This window comes from Leiobunum rupestre, chromosome 2 (assembly GCF_980474605.1).
Source record: "Leiobunum rupestre chromosome 2, qqLeiRupe1.1.hap1, whole genome shotgun sequence".
Taxonomy (NCBI): domain Eukaryota; kingdom Metazoa; phylum Arthropoda; class Arachnida; order Opiliones; family Sclerosomatidae; genus Leiobunum; species Leiobunum rupestre.
This window is the reverse complement of record NC_143385.1, coordinates 42,005,866-42,020,851: the sequence shown is the minus strand read 5'-3', so window position 1 is coordinate 42,020,851 and position 14,986 is coordinate 42,005,866. Positions and strand designations below refer to the sequence as shown.

At 41.1% G+C, this 14,986-nt stretch overlaps 1 protein-coding gene across 8 annotated transcripts in view; it reads right to left on the bottom strand.

The window, feature by feature from the left end:
• The window catches only part of LOC149957549 (centrosomal protein of 290 kDa-like), a 118,281-nt gene that overhangs the window by 53,750 nt on the left and 49,545 nt on the right, over nucleotides 1-14,986 (bottom strand). For all 8 annotated transcript variants that reach the window (XM_090165621.1, XM_090165617.1, XM_090165619.1 and 5 more), the window contains 3 exons: nucleotides 11,146-11,376; nucleotides 8,062-8,235; nucleotides 7,393-7,474 (listed from right to left, as the gene is read on the bottom strand). In XM_090165621.1, the coding sequence (XP_090021747.1) occupies nucleotides 7,393-7,474; nucleotides 8,062-8,235; nucleotides 11,146-11,376 (487 nt within the window). The remainder of the gene's footprint in view (nucleotides 1-7,392; nucleotides 7,475-8,061; nucleotides 8,236-11,145; nucleotides 11,377-14,986) is intronic.

Sequence of the window (14,986 nt, the reverse complement as noted above, 5' to 3'; positions counted from 1 at the left end):
AGGGCGGAATTGTGGGGGGTGGTTCAATTGGCAGGGGAGATAATTACTGATTTTCGTTGGCAGGTGGTTGCTTTGAATTCCCAGTTGGAAATACCATTACCTGAGTCCAAGCTTTAAGTTTGTTGCTATCCAGGATTGACCATGGAGTTCGTGTCTGTTTCTCCCGCACGACTTGTAGTTCTATTTAAGATTTTACATGGCCTGGGGAGAGGGGTGAAATGGTGGTTCCTGTAGAGGTGGTTTGTTTTCACGAGATACGGGAGGCTCAAGGGGCTGACCCCTTCTGGGTGACAGTTAGGGTGGAGTCGGGTACTAGTCCGGAGTTCGGGATACGGGGTTGTTTCGCAAGGCTATAGATAGTAAGCCAGCCGAGGTGGTTCTCCCTGAGTCACTACAAGGGCTGGTTTTACGGGCTTTTCACGATCATCCTTTGTCTCGACATACGCCCGTCTTCCGGCTCGGTTTTATCATCCTGGCTTTTTAGTGTGGTTCGCGATTACGTGAAAGCCTGTGGGGTCTGTCAACGCTATAAACCTTTAAATACTAAAAGCACGGGTCTAATGAAATCTTCCTGGGGATCTGGTGGGGATCGACATGATGGGGCCTTTTCCTGGGACGAAGAATAAGAACTAATTTATGGTTGTGATTTTGGATTACTTTACAAAATACGTGGAGGTATTTCCTGTTCGCAAAATCACGTCTATCACCGTCAGCAAAGTCATGATACAATATTTCACACGCCATTGTATCATGAGGGCTTTATTGTCCGACAATGGTCCACAGTTTAATTCTTGGTTGTGGGCTAATGTGTGTCGCCTTTTGCATATCCAGCATAAGTTAACAATTCCTTACCATAATAAGTCTAATCTAACGGAGTGGGTTAACAGGGTTCTGAGGGAAATTATTAGCATGTATGCGGGGTATTGTCATACAGCATGGGATGGGGATTTGCCTCTTAAATTAATAGTGCGGTTAACGAATCCACGGGATTTTCAGCATGGATATGAGCCTGTGCTTCTTTGGGATAGTGGTAGTACTCCTGGGAGTCCTGACTTTTCGGAGGAAGATGTAGTTAAGTATGAGCTGGGTCCTTTGCGGGAACTTCAGATGTCCTTGGATCGGGCTCCGGAGATGAATTCCCTAGCGAGTGTCCGAAACCATCGCATTTCTAGGGCGGCTTAGCGACTGACTCCGGTTTCGTATTGTATATGGTTACTGGGGAGCTGGCTTGGCATATTAATGAGCTAAAGTTGCACCTTTCGGCCGATTCCCAAGATTCTGAGATGCAGATGGAGGATGTCCCAGATTCCTCTCTACCTTCTTAACCCCTTTCGGCGGAGGTGCCTGTTGTTGTCCTGGTTGACCTACAGTCCCGCGATGGTGACTCCAAGGGGGAGGTTCCTGAGCCGGGTGTTCAGGCAGGGGTTGAGGTGCCTTTTGGGGTTTAAGTTGATCTGGAGCCCCAGAAGGGTATTATGGGGGAGGTTTCTATGCAGGGGTCCAGGCAATTGTCTCGGAATGCGATCCTATGATTAAGAAAGGGTTATTTGGCCACATCGAGTCAAGTTACGTTCCAGGCGAGCTTTTAGCGTCGCTACCCGGAATATATGTGGGGATCTGAGTGTCGATTATTGTACTTTTTCTCTCCGGCCGGTAGGTGGCCTTCCGTTTGAGAAATTGCGGGTTGCATTGTGGTAATGTTGTGTACACTCTGTTAAATAAGTCTTCGGCCGTTGGGATTTTCGCACTTATTTGCGATTATCTCAAAAACTATGAATGATAGCAAGTTGAAACAAATTTTATTTTTAATATTTTACTAATATCTTTCATACCTACGTCTTGATTCACATGTAGCATTTCCGCCGGAAACGCGAAATATCGTTTTCGACAACTTTTTTAATAATGATGTTACGCCCCTGAAACCTCCATTGTTTTCCGGCTACGTGAAACGGCTGCTAAGATATGGCCTATTGAAAATTCGGGTCACATTCGGAAAACTATAAAATGCCTAATTAATCAATATTATTAATCCGGCATATAACCACAGCGTTCCAACAACTCGTTAAATCAATATTTATGCTTAATGATGAAACGAGGAAAGTTGTTTTTTTCCTCAACAATAAGATATTATTTCTCGGTCGCCTCGAGCATTTTAGAATTTTCCGAATGAGACCCAAATTTTCAATAGGTCATATCTTAGCAGCTGTTTGACGTAGGCGGAAAACAATGGCACTTTCTAAATATGAATCGACCCATTAGAATCCAAAAATGCAGGTTTCAGGGGCGTAACATCATTATTAAAAAAGTTGTCAAAAACGATATTTCGCGTTTCCAGCGAATATGGAAATGCTACATGTGAATCAAGACATAGGTATGAAAGATATTAGTAAAATATTAAAAATAAAATTTGTTTCAACTTGCCGAAGACTTATTTAACAGTGTACAGGCTTGGGGGGGGGGGATTTCCAGATGGCTTCCCGTGCTTCGCAGCCTGGTGGTTACGACATACTGCTTTTGGATTAACCCGTGGGTAATATCAGGGATTCTGACATTCTAGTGCCGGAGACTGCTGGGTCTTTGGTGAGATCCGGGTTCTCTCCGGAGACTTATGGATTCTGCTCTCGGAACCTGATCTGGGATCTGACGTCCTTGTGAATGTGGGGGGTGTATCACTGGTGGCCATTTCCGTTTCTGACTTTCAGTAACTGGATGGGTTTTGCTATGTGCGCAGGTTACCAAGCGGCTAGTTCTGCCGCCATCGGTAAATCTTCCATGGGCTGTGTTTCCAACTTGCTCTTCTGGCTAATTTGCCAGTTGCATTATATCGTTTTTTACAATCTTCCGGGGTTTGGGTCATTTTGGGGGTCCCTCCTCATTGCGCTTCGGCTTCTCGTTCCACGGAGCTATTTCGGGACTTGGAGGCTCTGCTGGCCTATCGTCCGGTTATTGCGGTGAGGGCCTGTGGCTTGGATATGGACAGTGTAGGGGTATTCCCTTTCCAGATCAGCAGGAGAACTTCCGCGACCAGCTTCTTTTGGCTCGTCGGCTGGGCTACCCTGTGATAGTTCAGTGTTCTCGGGCTTACCGTGAGGTGGAAATATGTCGGTCCCGTTACTTCCCTCATAACCATTAAATTCTGTTGAACAATTGTGGCTCGACGATTATCTAACGAGGGGTCAGACATTTACCAAAATCCCGTACACTTTGTCTAAAATCGCCAAATCTCTCTTTATGGTAAGTTAACATTGAAATCCCAAAATCACTTAAAAAAATAGTGATAAAATCGCCAAAATTCAGAAATCCCGTACAAAATAATGCTTTTCCTAACGCCTATTTTGGGTTCTTTCCTATGGCTACTTTTCCTTCCTTGGGAGGCGTCCGGTATGTCTTTAGGTCTTTGCCGGTAAATCGTATTATTGTGGATTCTGCCTGCCCCCTGTTTTCTCCTGTGGGCTGCTAGGTACCACGGATTCTGTGAGAAGGGGTTCCGCTTCCTGGGGTGACGCACCATCTGGTCACCCCTTTTTGGGCAGTTACGACGGTATGTCCAGCAGTTGTGTGGGGTGGTTTTTTGTTAGGGGGAGGGGGTACTTTCCTGTGTTCAGTACCGCAACTAGCCCTTTATGCGCCCGCGGTGTGAGCTTCTGTAACTGCACCCTTGAAAAATGCAGTGTTGCCAAAACTGGGTCCTAGTCTGGTCATTTCTGCGCCCCTCCCGGGTCTGCGCCCGGTGCCGGGGCACCGCTGGCACCGCCCTAGTTACGGCACTGCTTTTGTGTTACATTTTTTGCTGTGGGGAATGATGTAATGGGGGCCTTGGCTATGGTATGGAACACCTCACGGGTACTGTCAGGTGGAGCTCTGGCCACAAACCTGGTTTTGGCGGGAAGAACACCGCATATAAGGAGCCCCTCGACACATGTTCAGGGCAGACCGTTTTCGACTCTCTCAGGATACCGTTGTATATCAAACATAATTATTTCTAAGTAAAAGCCTGTGCGATCACTTATATCAAGTTTTTCTTCATTTGAACTGACCCTCTACATCCCGTGTGCACTTGCATAATAAAGCATGCCGTTCTAGCACCTCTTGTCATAGCGGTGTACGTCCATTGGTTTTTGGAATATAGAGACATAGAGTTGATATATGATGATAAGAGTCCTTTCCGTCCTTAGAAAAATAGGCAGACCAGATTAATTCTTCTTCTAGTCTTGAGGAATTGTCACGGGAGTTTCAGATGCACGTAGTCAGTCGATGTTCTTCTTTAAACTCCAAGTATAATATTTACTATTGTGTTTTGTAGCTAGACTTGAAGTTGGTCTAATCAGTAGCGCCGCCAGGATTTTTTCCCAAGTAGGCGCCGATGAATTTAGAGGGCCCCCTCTACGCAATAATTTCAATCGATAATTTCACGTTTAATTTCTTTTAACTAAACTCTTCGTTTTGAAAGAGTTCACCGTGTTTCTTATTACAATTATGTGAGGCTAAAATTAAATTATTTTTTTCACTTAACCAACATTTAAATATCCAATGTCCCCAATTCCAATAATCCCTTATTTTAAATATTTAAGTCGTTTTACTCAATGAATGACACTCTGCGATTAGAGCTCTTCCCAAATTCATCAATCACTAACATCGGATGTTCTTTTAAATGATTCGATAAATCTCGATTAATTGATAACGTGGCCAGGTTGGAAAGTCTGTCCTCTCGCATTGTTGTCCGTAGACGCATTTCAATTCTATTCAAGGAACTGAAACTCCTTTCAGAAATAGTATTGGCCACGGGAATACACAGAACAACTTTATAGTACTTAACTAAGTCGGGAAAGCCACCTTCCATCGCCATTAGATAGTGATAACAGTCTGCTACGCTTTTAAAAATTTTCGATTTTATTAAATTTCTGGCTATTTTAATTGGACCTTTCAATGAATCCAGGTTGAAATTAAAGCGAATGTATATTTGGCAGTGGGCTAGGACATCATTTTCAACGAGAAAGGTTTTCCGAGTCAGGGTCAAACGCAGTTATTCCTTTAATTAGGCTATTATTTTCTAAAAATCGGTTTTTCATTTCTGATATAAATTTATCGATTATTTGGTAGTAAGTTGATCTCAACTGTTCATTTAAGGTCTTTGCTTATGCAAATCTGTGTATGCTAAATATCGCTTTACTACGCCAATTTCCTTTCTAGTATACCTAATGCAAACACTCAGCTCTTCTACTGACGCATTATCTCTATAGCTACCGGCCCTCCTCGTGGGCCCTTTTCACCCGAGCCCCGGGGATTTTGCCCCCCCCCCCTCTGCACGGCCCTGATCATTCGCCTAACAAAATTTCCACTAACGTTAATCAGCTCATTTTGGACAGTGCTATGTATGTATTTAGCATTATTTGGTATACTTTCGCACTTGGCTTTTAAGTCGGGACAATTTCTCTTTAATATATCTAAAATTTCTACAAAATTGCCCCTGTTCCCATTTACATCGTCCGACTTATTCCCCCGAAGAGCGAGATATTGTTGGGCGCATAGTACTATTATCTGCACGTGAGCAGCTAAGACATCTCTGTTTCTACCAACGTCTGTTTTATGATGCTGATCAACCTGACATACTATTGAGCCTCTAGATTTCGATTCCAAATAGTCTGAATATTTTTTATAAGACTGTTGGTGTAAAGATTTAGTCGAAGTAAAGTGTTCTTCGAACTTTTTGGCCATATATTTCCAGTCCGAAAACCCCTCAATAAATCACGTATTTCTGCCACCTAAAAAATGCCGACAACAAAAACAATAAACTTTATCGTTTGCTATAGAATATTCGAGCATTTGGTATTTGGTGTACCAAGAAGAAGTGAATCCTCAGTTTTTAGCACCCATTAGGGTTTTGGGAAAAGACGCGAGGTTAGGTTGAACGGGCAGACAATCGTTTTCTAAACTAATATCTAAAGCAATTAATCGTCTTACGTTTGAATTGTCTATATTCACAATTGAGGCTCTATTAGAGGATTCAACCAAAATTTACGATAACTCGGAATTTAGAACTACCTCCTTAGCTGGACTGACATCGACATTGGGTAAAATGTCAACAACATTTTTTTTTACTGTTTACAGTCTCTGTAAAACCTAGAGTCCCCTGAATTCAGATTATTTATTTTAGCTGACGGTTGAAGAAATCGTTCCATTGCGTCTTTCTGACTACTAACTATGCTCGCTTCTCTCTTACATCTTTGGCGTTTTTGGGCCCCTGACATAAACTTTCGGGAACTCATTCTTGTTTTAGTTTTTAAAGTAAACAACTCCAGATATTACGCCTTTTAAAAATGGTACCACTATAGTCTTAAAAAAACTAGTTTTAAGAATGGCACCACCAATAGTTAGGTTCAAAATATCTAGCTACTAAAAGCTTGAAAAAAGCCAACTAACCATATAAACTAGTCCGAAATGTTTTTATTTAAAACAAGCGCAGTACGGCTTCTTTAAACCTCTAGGAGGTAGAAGTCGGCTCTTGCCAAAAATATTAAAACAAAAGGGACACTAAATTAACTGACTGAGAAAGACTCGAAATGTAGAGAACTGCTTTGAAGAAGCGCACAAAATGAAATGAAACTCTGGTATAAATAATTTCTTAACCAGCCTTTCGAACACGTGACCCAGTGGGCGAATCAAAAAACCCCAAATAAGCTGGAGCTTTCCAGTTTTACCCCCATGGTCGTGGCCCACCCCTTCTAGGACGATATTGCGCTTATCGACAAACGACATTCTTGACAACACGGTAGCTCTCGGTCGAACTGGTGTCAGGTGCGGGGGACCCTTTCTCGATTTACATCTTTTTTTTTGGGGGGGGGGGAGACATTTCGCTCTTTGAACTTGCCACGAGGTGGAGGGGAGCTAAGGTCCGAGGTAATTTTTACGTTTTACGATAACGTGTGCGGCTTATGGAAGCAGCTGTTTTTCCCCCAAATAACAATGATCCCCGTTTACAAATAAACCCTTTTTAGGCTGCGGGAGGGGGGGGGGGGCTGAGGGGTCTTGTTTTCAAGCAAACCGGCCATTCAGGAATAAAAAAAACTGGTAGTTAACTAGTCATCTTTTCAATGAATTTTAGGCCCCAAGAAGGCACCTTTTTCGTAAATTGGAGGCCTAAAGTAGGCCTATAGTTCTTAAAATGGAGGCCCCCTAAGTAGGCCCAAAATCTTTCAACGTAGGCCCGTGCCTACTTGTGCCTACCGCTGGCAGCGCTACTGGGTCTAATAAATAGTTTTTTGCAGTTACATACATATTGTGTCCGTAGTCTTAGACCATAATTAGAATACAGTAATACAATTTTAAAGCAGCCTTGCGAACTGAGCAGTTACTATACCAATACACAGCAGAGTGAAAGAATATATGGCTTACCTAGAATGGCAAGTTTTTCTTCTAAAAATTGGTTATCTCTGCTTAATTTTTGATGTTCGAAACTCAATTTCTTCATATCATTCTAAATAGCAATACTTATTCGTTAAAAATTTAATTAAATTTAATTAAATATATATATATTAATCTTATAAACTTTGATTACAGCTTTATGTTAAAGGAACTGGCAAGGGGAGCATGGCAGGGGGAACGAAAATGCTGTTAAAGTTATTTTAACGTTAAGAAAGCTTTCTAAATAATAATAGCATAATTCGCCCTAGATTTAGAGTAAAATTACATTAAAAAATCGCTTGATCACTTAGGCCTATGGTGCTTTGAGTATTAGCCTAGCTGAAGAAAAAAAACTGAATTCCCTTTCCTGACCTTTCCTGAAACGAGCTACTTATTTAATCCATAGTACTATAGCGGTTTTCAATGGAAATTTTCCAAGCATATTGGTCCTTTCCCCTCGAAAAACAGCGTCAACTCTGACGTTTTTTTTAAATTTTCACCCCCCCCCCTCTCCCTGTGAAGCTCCCTTTGTCAGTTACTTAAAACAAAAAATAATTAAGGGGGAATACTAAGCTTTATTTTGTGAAAGTAATAGGGTATTTAGGTCAATAGACCTTCAAAAAGACCTAATGAAACCTAATCCCATTTAAATAAACGTACTTCAGTCTCCTTATTAATATGATTGTGGTATTTGATTTCATATTGTTGCTTGAGAAGCTTCTGATAATTCTGATTCAATTCAAGAAAGTTTCTGTTGGCATTTTCCAGCTCAGACATTGGAACACAATCATCCAAGATCTTTTGTAGAGCCAATACTTTACTATGAGCTCTTTCCTGATGTAAGAAAAAAAGGCGATTTAATTTTGCATCTGAATAAAAAAATTTAAACACAATGGTTTTTAAAAAATGAAATAAATGCTAATTATTACTTATAATGATAACACCAGTATATGGACTTGGCAGCATGACGTCACGCCCTACCTTTGGCTATGGCCGCCATGCTGGTAATAATTTTTTTCCCAATTGGAAAAAGCATGTAATTTTTCTCACTAGCGACTAGGCGAAACAACGCTCTCTTTACCCTTTCCCAGCGGCTGCCGAAATCCACCTTCCCGCCACTCTTACAAGAGCCTTTTGAATTTGGTAAACCTACAAGAATTTCAATTGCACAAAGAACATTTTAATTTGATACCATAGATGGGCCAACCTCCGGAGGGAACGTCGGAGGGCTGGAGGACATAATGTTAATTTCAATGAAGCCCTCCAATCCCTCCGGAGTTTTGCTCATCTATGCTTGAAACCCAACAGCTATCGATCCTTCTGGCCCATGTGTATTTGTCAGAAATACCAGGGGGGGGGGGCAAAGGTTTATAATACTGCACCGCACGACTCCGGCTCAAAGTAATATTTCTAGTTTTCGAGATATTTTTTATTGAAATTTATCCCACCAATTAACGAAAATTCTATTTTTAATACTTGAAACTAGTTGACCTAGTATATAAATTAATATTATTATGATTCTAGTAATTTAGAGTTTAGAATATCCAAAACTCTTCTTCTTACATTACGATTAGGTTTTATATATTTATTTTGGTTTTTCATGTTATCTACAGAAGATGCAACTAAATTTCTTGTCCAGGATAGTATATAATATTGGGCGTTCAATATTATTTTAGCATATATTACTGCACCCTAAATTGTGCAAGATATCAGACTTTGCAAAAAGATTTATTAATTAATTTTGGCGGCCCTGGTTCGAATGTTTTACTTAAAGGGCCCCGAACTCCATCTATTTCCAAGTCTACTAGAAATCACAAGGAAACCCGACTGAGTAGCTAGGAACACGAAAACTCGGTAACCTGGAATAAAAACGTATATTCCCCCATTACGAGCTCTCCTCTCTATCTACGGCAACAGACTGAACGCCAGCCAGAATCTTGGACATAAGTGCTTAGCGACCCATTTTATCTAGATTTTTTTAAAAACTCGTCTGTTAATTTTCGAATATCAAGAGCTGGCTGCGATTACATTTAATAATATAAATTTTTTGTGTGAAACGTCTGTTCGATTTCAACTCATTCCATTGCAGACTCCATCTCACGTAAATGTCCGACCACTCAAAAGTTTGAACGGATACGCGGTCTTAATTTACTACCGCTAATTGCGCCATCTACTCTGAAACATAACTATCTAAAAAGCAAATTGAAAAAATAAAATTAAGAAGACATTTATAATGAGGTGTTAAATTAAAGTATGTGTATCACAACAAATGTAAGGATATGTCACGTTATACCAAGAACCCATAGACGTACTAAAACACGCAATTATAGCTATTAAGGCCGTCGTGGAGCCTCCTAATCTATATTTCAAAATAAGCTCCGCCTTTTTCTTTGTCTAATTCCGTAACTCCTTCCGCGCCATCTACTTTGCCAGAATATTAAAAGTTCTGGGAAAAATAAAAGGTCGCTAATTCAGGAACAAAGCATGAGCCTTCTAACAGAACTAACTTCGTAATCAGTTTTAATAGCAATACAAGTAACAATAGTGGTAGAAGCTAGACTATAGCTTCGCCTCCTAAAAATTATAGATTAGGAGTCGATTTAGGAAAATCCCCATTCCTTTGTTCTTAGTATGTCTATGGGTTCTTCATTATACTGATTCAATTGATTTAGAATAATTTAATATTGCAACATTTTTCGATTTCAAAGAGTAACTCCGTATCCTAATTAGTTAGTTTATTCTATATAAACGAAATTGTCAGTCTCAATTAGAAACCAATATCTTTTAAAAAAATGCGTTGGAGACCGGCTCATGAAGCCGGTTTATACACCTTGTAGCAGAAGCCTTATTGGGCAAAACCGGAGACGTGCGGCGCACTGTTATAAACCTTTTGTCCCCCCCCCCCCCTGGTATTTCTGACAAATACACATGGGCCAGTAGGATCGATAGCTGTAGGGTATCAAGTTAAAATGTTCTTTGTGCAATTGAAATTCTTGTAGGTTTACCGAATTCAAAAGGTTATCAATTAAAATAACACAATAAAAATTAAATTTCCAAAGCCTTTACAAAGTATAAAGAAGTGCCAGCTGTTTCGTGTAACCTTAAAATCGAGCTAAAAATTGATTCGTGTGTAAACTATAAGAATAAATGGTTTTGGTATTTAATTTTGTGTGTGGTGGGGTGAATTTCAAAAATTAATACCTCGAAAACTACAAATATTACTTTGGGATTTTGAGTGATTGTTATGTATTCGATAGCACAGCTTTTGAAAATGCTACAATCGTTTATCTACGATTGAGGTGTCTGGGCGGGGTCATAGGTCAAATTATTTAAAGGCCCAGATTTTACTGCAATTTACGTCACATAACAACCCTGATTAAATATTCATATTAGGGTACTCTTTAAAATGAGATATTATATGTGATTTTGCGAAAATTACTTCATAAGATATAGGAGAAAACATTTAGGGGGTCAAGGTGTACTTTTGAAAAAACACTTATGCTGTATCTCGTAAACGGCTATACCGATCGTTTTGAAACTTTCAAAATCTCTTTCTTAAGCCCAAAGAACCCTATATGCAAATTTTGGAAATCGAAAGGGGTCAGGTGTTAAAATAAAAAAAAACTAGGCGTTTTGTCACGGAATGACCCATTTGTATAATATAATTGTATGTATTATATTTATATTAGGTAGCCCAATTATTTAAAGCTTTAACTAACATGGGATATAGACAAAAACAATTACCTTATAACGCATATAGTATTTAACCTTCTCCGAGCAAGATGTCTCCATATTAAATAATTCTTTCTTAATATCTTCATTTTCTTTCCTCAGTTCATTTTCCACCTCACTAGCAATTGTTAACCTTCTTGTTAAACTATTTACTAAACAAGTCATTTGTGTAGTCTTTAAAGTTGAATCTGAGAGATTTCTTTTAATTTCACTTTCATCTTGGCCTAACGTTAAAATGAGATTCTAAATGAAAAAAGGAACATTGTTGTAAATTAGCAAAGGAGACCATTCCAAAAATCGATAAGGCATATTTCTTAAATTGAAGAAAGGAATTGTAATTTTTCAGAATAACAATTACCCGAATTAATTTTACAAAAAATTCAGTCAAGTTCGCAGTATATATAATTAGGAAACTTGTAACGGATAATAAACCGTTCTACCAAAAACTATAAATAAACCATGATAGATGGCGTTAGTAGTAGGTCTATGCCAATAGAATAGACTTGAGTAAAGAAACCTTTCCATAAACTGCAACCTTCAACCTCTTCATGGTGGAAGGGAGTAAAAGGTGGAGGGGTTACCCTTCATGCTGGCCAACTAAGGTGTGAAGTATCGTGCTGAGGGCTGAATGGTACCGGGAAAGCGAAAATACGCTATCGCTAACGATCCCATTACTTTCCTTCATTCTTGTGGGATTGTTCATGAATTCTGACAAACAAAAACAAAACCCAAAATGAGCAAGGGTCTGCTCCCGTCTTGATGGGGAGTCTGGGTCATCCTTGGATGTTACCCGACACTCAAAAACGTTGCAAAGCAATGCACAACGCAATGCTTGCTAAGGAGGAGGATCAGTCATCCTTTGATGGCAAAGAAACCCTTTAACTTAAGAGGCTCAGGTCGGAGGACTCCAATCCCTCGCCTGGGTCTTCCAAATCTGCGGCCAAAAATGCTAAGGAGCCTCTGCCTCTTAAGTCATACAGTGACGCAATAGGGTTGCTTAAGATGGCTTCCCGAACAACCTTATCACAGAAGAGCAAATGACCACTGTCCAGCGTAGGATTATGGAGAGAGTTGATGGGACACCTTCGGGTGAACCTCTTCCTCTCATCAGGAATTACACCTGGTGATGCCCAGTGGCGGATACAGAAAAACCTTAAAGGGGGTGGCGCTAAAAAGACATGTTGAGCTATGGGTTTAAAAAAAAATCATTCAGTCATATGCAAAGCTTAAGCGTCGAGGGGGGGCGTGGGCCCCGAGCCCCATATATGTATCCGCCACTGGGGATGCCTCAACTGGGGAGTAGTTAAGGAAGGCCTTTGACCAGAATGACTGTGTTTTGGTAAGGTGGATGCGTTTTCTCTTGAGCTGTTAGCAATACATGATGGTATTTGCTGGTTAAGGACGCATGGTCAACGTCCTGGTGATGGTGCAACGGTTTTTACAGATTGTCTTTTTGCTCTTAACGCATTAAGCAATCATAAAAACAATCATGGTTTATGCCATGATATCCGTAAGGTGTTAAAACGGATGGAGACTCAAGTCAACTTTACTTGGATAAAGTCGCACACTGGGTGTGCAGGGAATGAAAGGGCTGACTTTCTTGCAAAGTCAGCAACCGATCTTCCCGAGGAGAAGGAGATGAAGCCAACTAAGTTGGTGATTAAAAGGTGGCTCAATGAGGTGACGACTCAAAGGTGGCAGGAGTCGTGGGATGAGAGTGAGAAGGGAAAGGTAACTAAGAGGTACTTTCCTAAGGTCAATGGTAGCTTCAACACGAATTACTATTTGACGCAAATCCTAAGTGGACATGGTAAGTTCCCACTCTACCTGTTCAACTTGGGTCATATTGCATCGCCCAAATGCATATGCGGTGCTCTGGAAGCAGACTCAGAGCACTATGTTCGTAATTGTCCTAGAACGAACCATTTGTTAAGGAGACCAATCCGCGAGAATGTTCTTCACAATCTGGATAACGAAACGATCAACGATCTTGAACGCGTAATGCGTTATATCGTTGTGAATTTTGACGAACTCACGAGTGAGTCGTGAGTAGGAGATGCAGGTATACGGGTGTATACCGTTGTGTGTATGTGATTTAGGAAGCATTTCCTATCTTTGTATACAGGTCGACGGCTCGACCGGGACAGATGATGAGTAACCCCTGTAATGCTTTGGCGGTGCACGGGGTATATAAATACAACAATCTGATGTGTTTTGGAGGGCACGAAGCTTTTGGTACTAAAGGCCAGTGAACTACCGAAACCAGTTAAGGTCATCTTCAGGACTAAGGACGTCTGGACGAAAAATCCAGAAGTCCTCCTAAAGCGGTTGTATCTTTACTACAACCAGCTCAATACGAGTCGTTGGAAAGTGGTCACCTCTGTCTGTGACAAGAACTTCAACCGCTGGATTTTTCCAGATGGTTGAATAGTCTGGCGCAGCTTTGAAGGAGGCAGGATTTTCTGCCTACACAGAGGCGTATAGGGGGACTTCATTTTGCAAGTCCTTAAAAATGCAAAGACCCCAGCGCATTAAGTCGTGGCAGAAGATTCTGCTACTGAAATGTTGGACCTTGATCTGGCATATTTCCGACATTAAGGTGGTGGATAACACCTCCACCGGGGCTTCAGGTGGAGATGTGAGTGATCTGGCTGGAGAGGGGGGCAAGGTTAGTCCAGTACCCACCCCAATCTGGTGAACCACTTTGAAAGACTGGACGTCATTATATTCGATGACTTGAAGTCGTTACAGAACGGAACGCGCTGCAGTCGTGAACTCACATGTTACGTTCGAACTTATTTTCTCCGGTGAACTTAAACCGCGTGGAATTATCACCGCACTACACTGACGATTATTTATAGCGGTCTTAGTTCAGCCGAGCTCCGAGCGACTCTCCTTTTTTTAAAATTCCCATGGGTTCCTCGAAACCTCGTACGACCACACATGACCACGTCAGATATTAGTTCGCGCCCATATTCTACGTCATTGGTTTCTTTTAAATACGGTCCACATTCCATTAATACCATGACCGAGAGTTTGGAAAGTTTTTGGGAAAAATACAGTCTTTTTCAAAACTAAATCCCCAACTTTAAATTCCTTATTGACGTGCTTTTTATTATAGTTGGCTAGTAAGTCTAGTCTAGTTGGTGGAAAGCGAATACTTGGGATAATAGCCACACCAAGATCTTTCGGAAAATTTCAAGTAAGTTACCTGTCAACCTAATGGGTTCTGATATGATGACTACGAAGCTACATTTTAGTAAGTCTTTCAATACTTATTTTCCAAGCCGTACAGAGTGGGCCAGTCATAGTACCCTTGGGGCCAGAGGAGAAATCCTCTGGTTTACCGATGGGTCTAAGACCCGCTCTGGGGATGTATTGTCTTACTAGTAATCTCGGCTTCTCTGAGACTGAAAGCCTTGGCGTCTATGCTAGTGTTTTTCAGGCGGATATTGACGCTATCTGCTTCTGTGTTGCCTTTTGTTTTAAAAAGAAGCTTCATGGCAAGATTATTTATTCGGATAGTCAAGCAGCCCTCAAGGCTCTCAACCAGCCCTCAAGGCTCTCAACCAGTTTCAGGTCTCTTCTAAATTGGTTTACAGCTGTTTGAACCCCCTCTCGGAGCTAGGCACCAACAATAAAGTTCAGCTCTATTGGGTTCCTGGCCATCGGGGGTACTATGGTAATGAGAGGGCCAATGTCTTAGCCAAGAAGGGGGCAGAGGCTGGGTTCTTTGGTCCTGAACCTGCCGTTCCTATCCCCTCTAGCATAGTTTGCGGCCTTATCTCTAACTCCATGGCTGACCATCAACTCAAGCTTTGGCTTGAGATGGATGGCCAAGAGTTTATCTCGG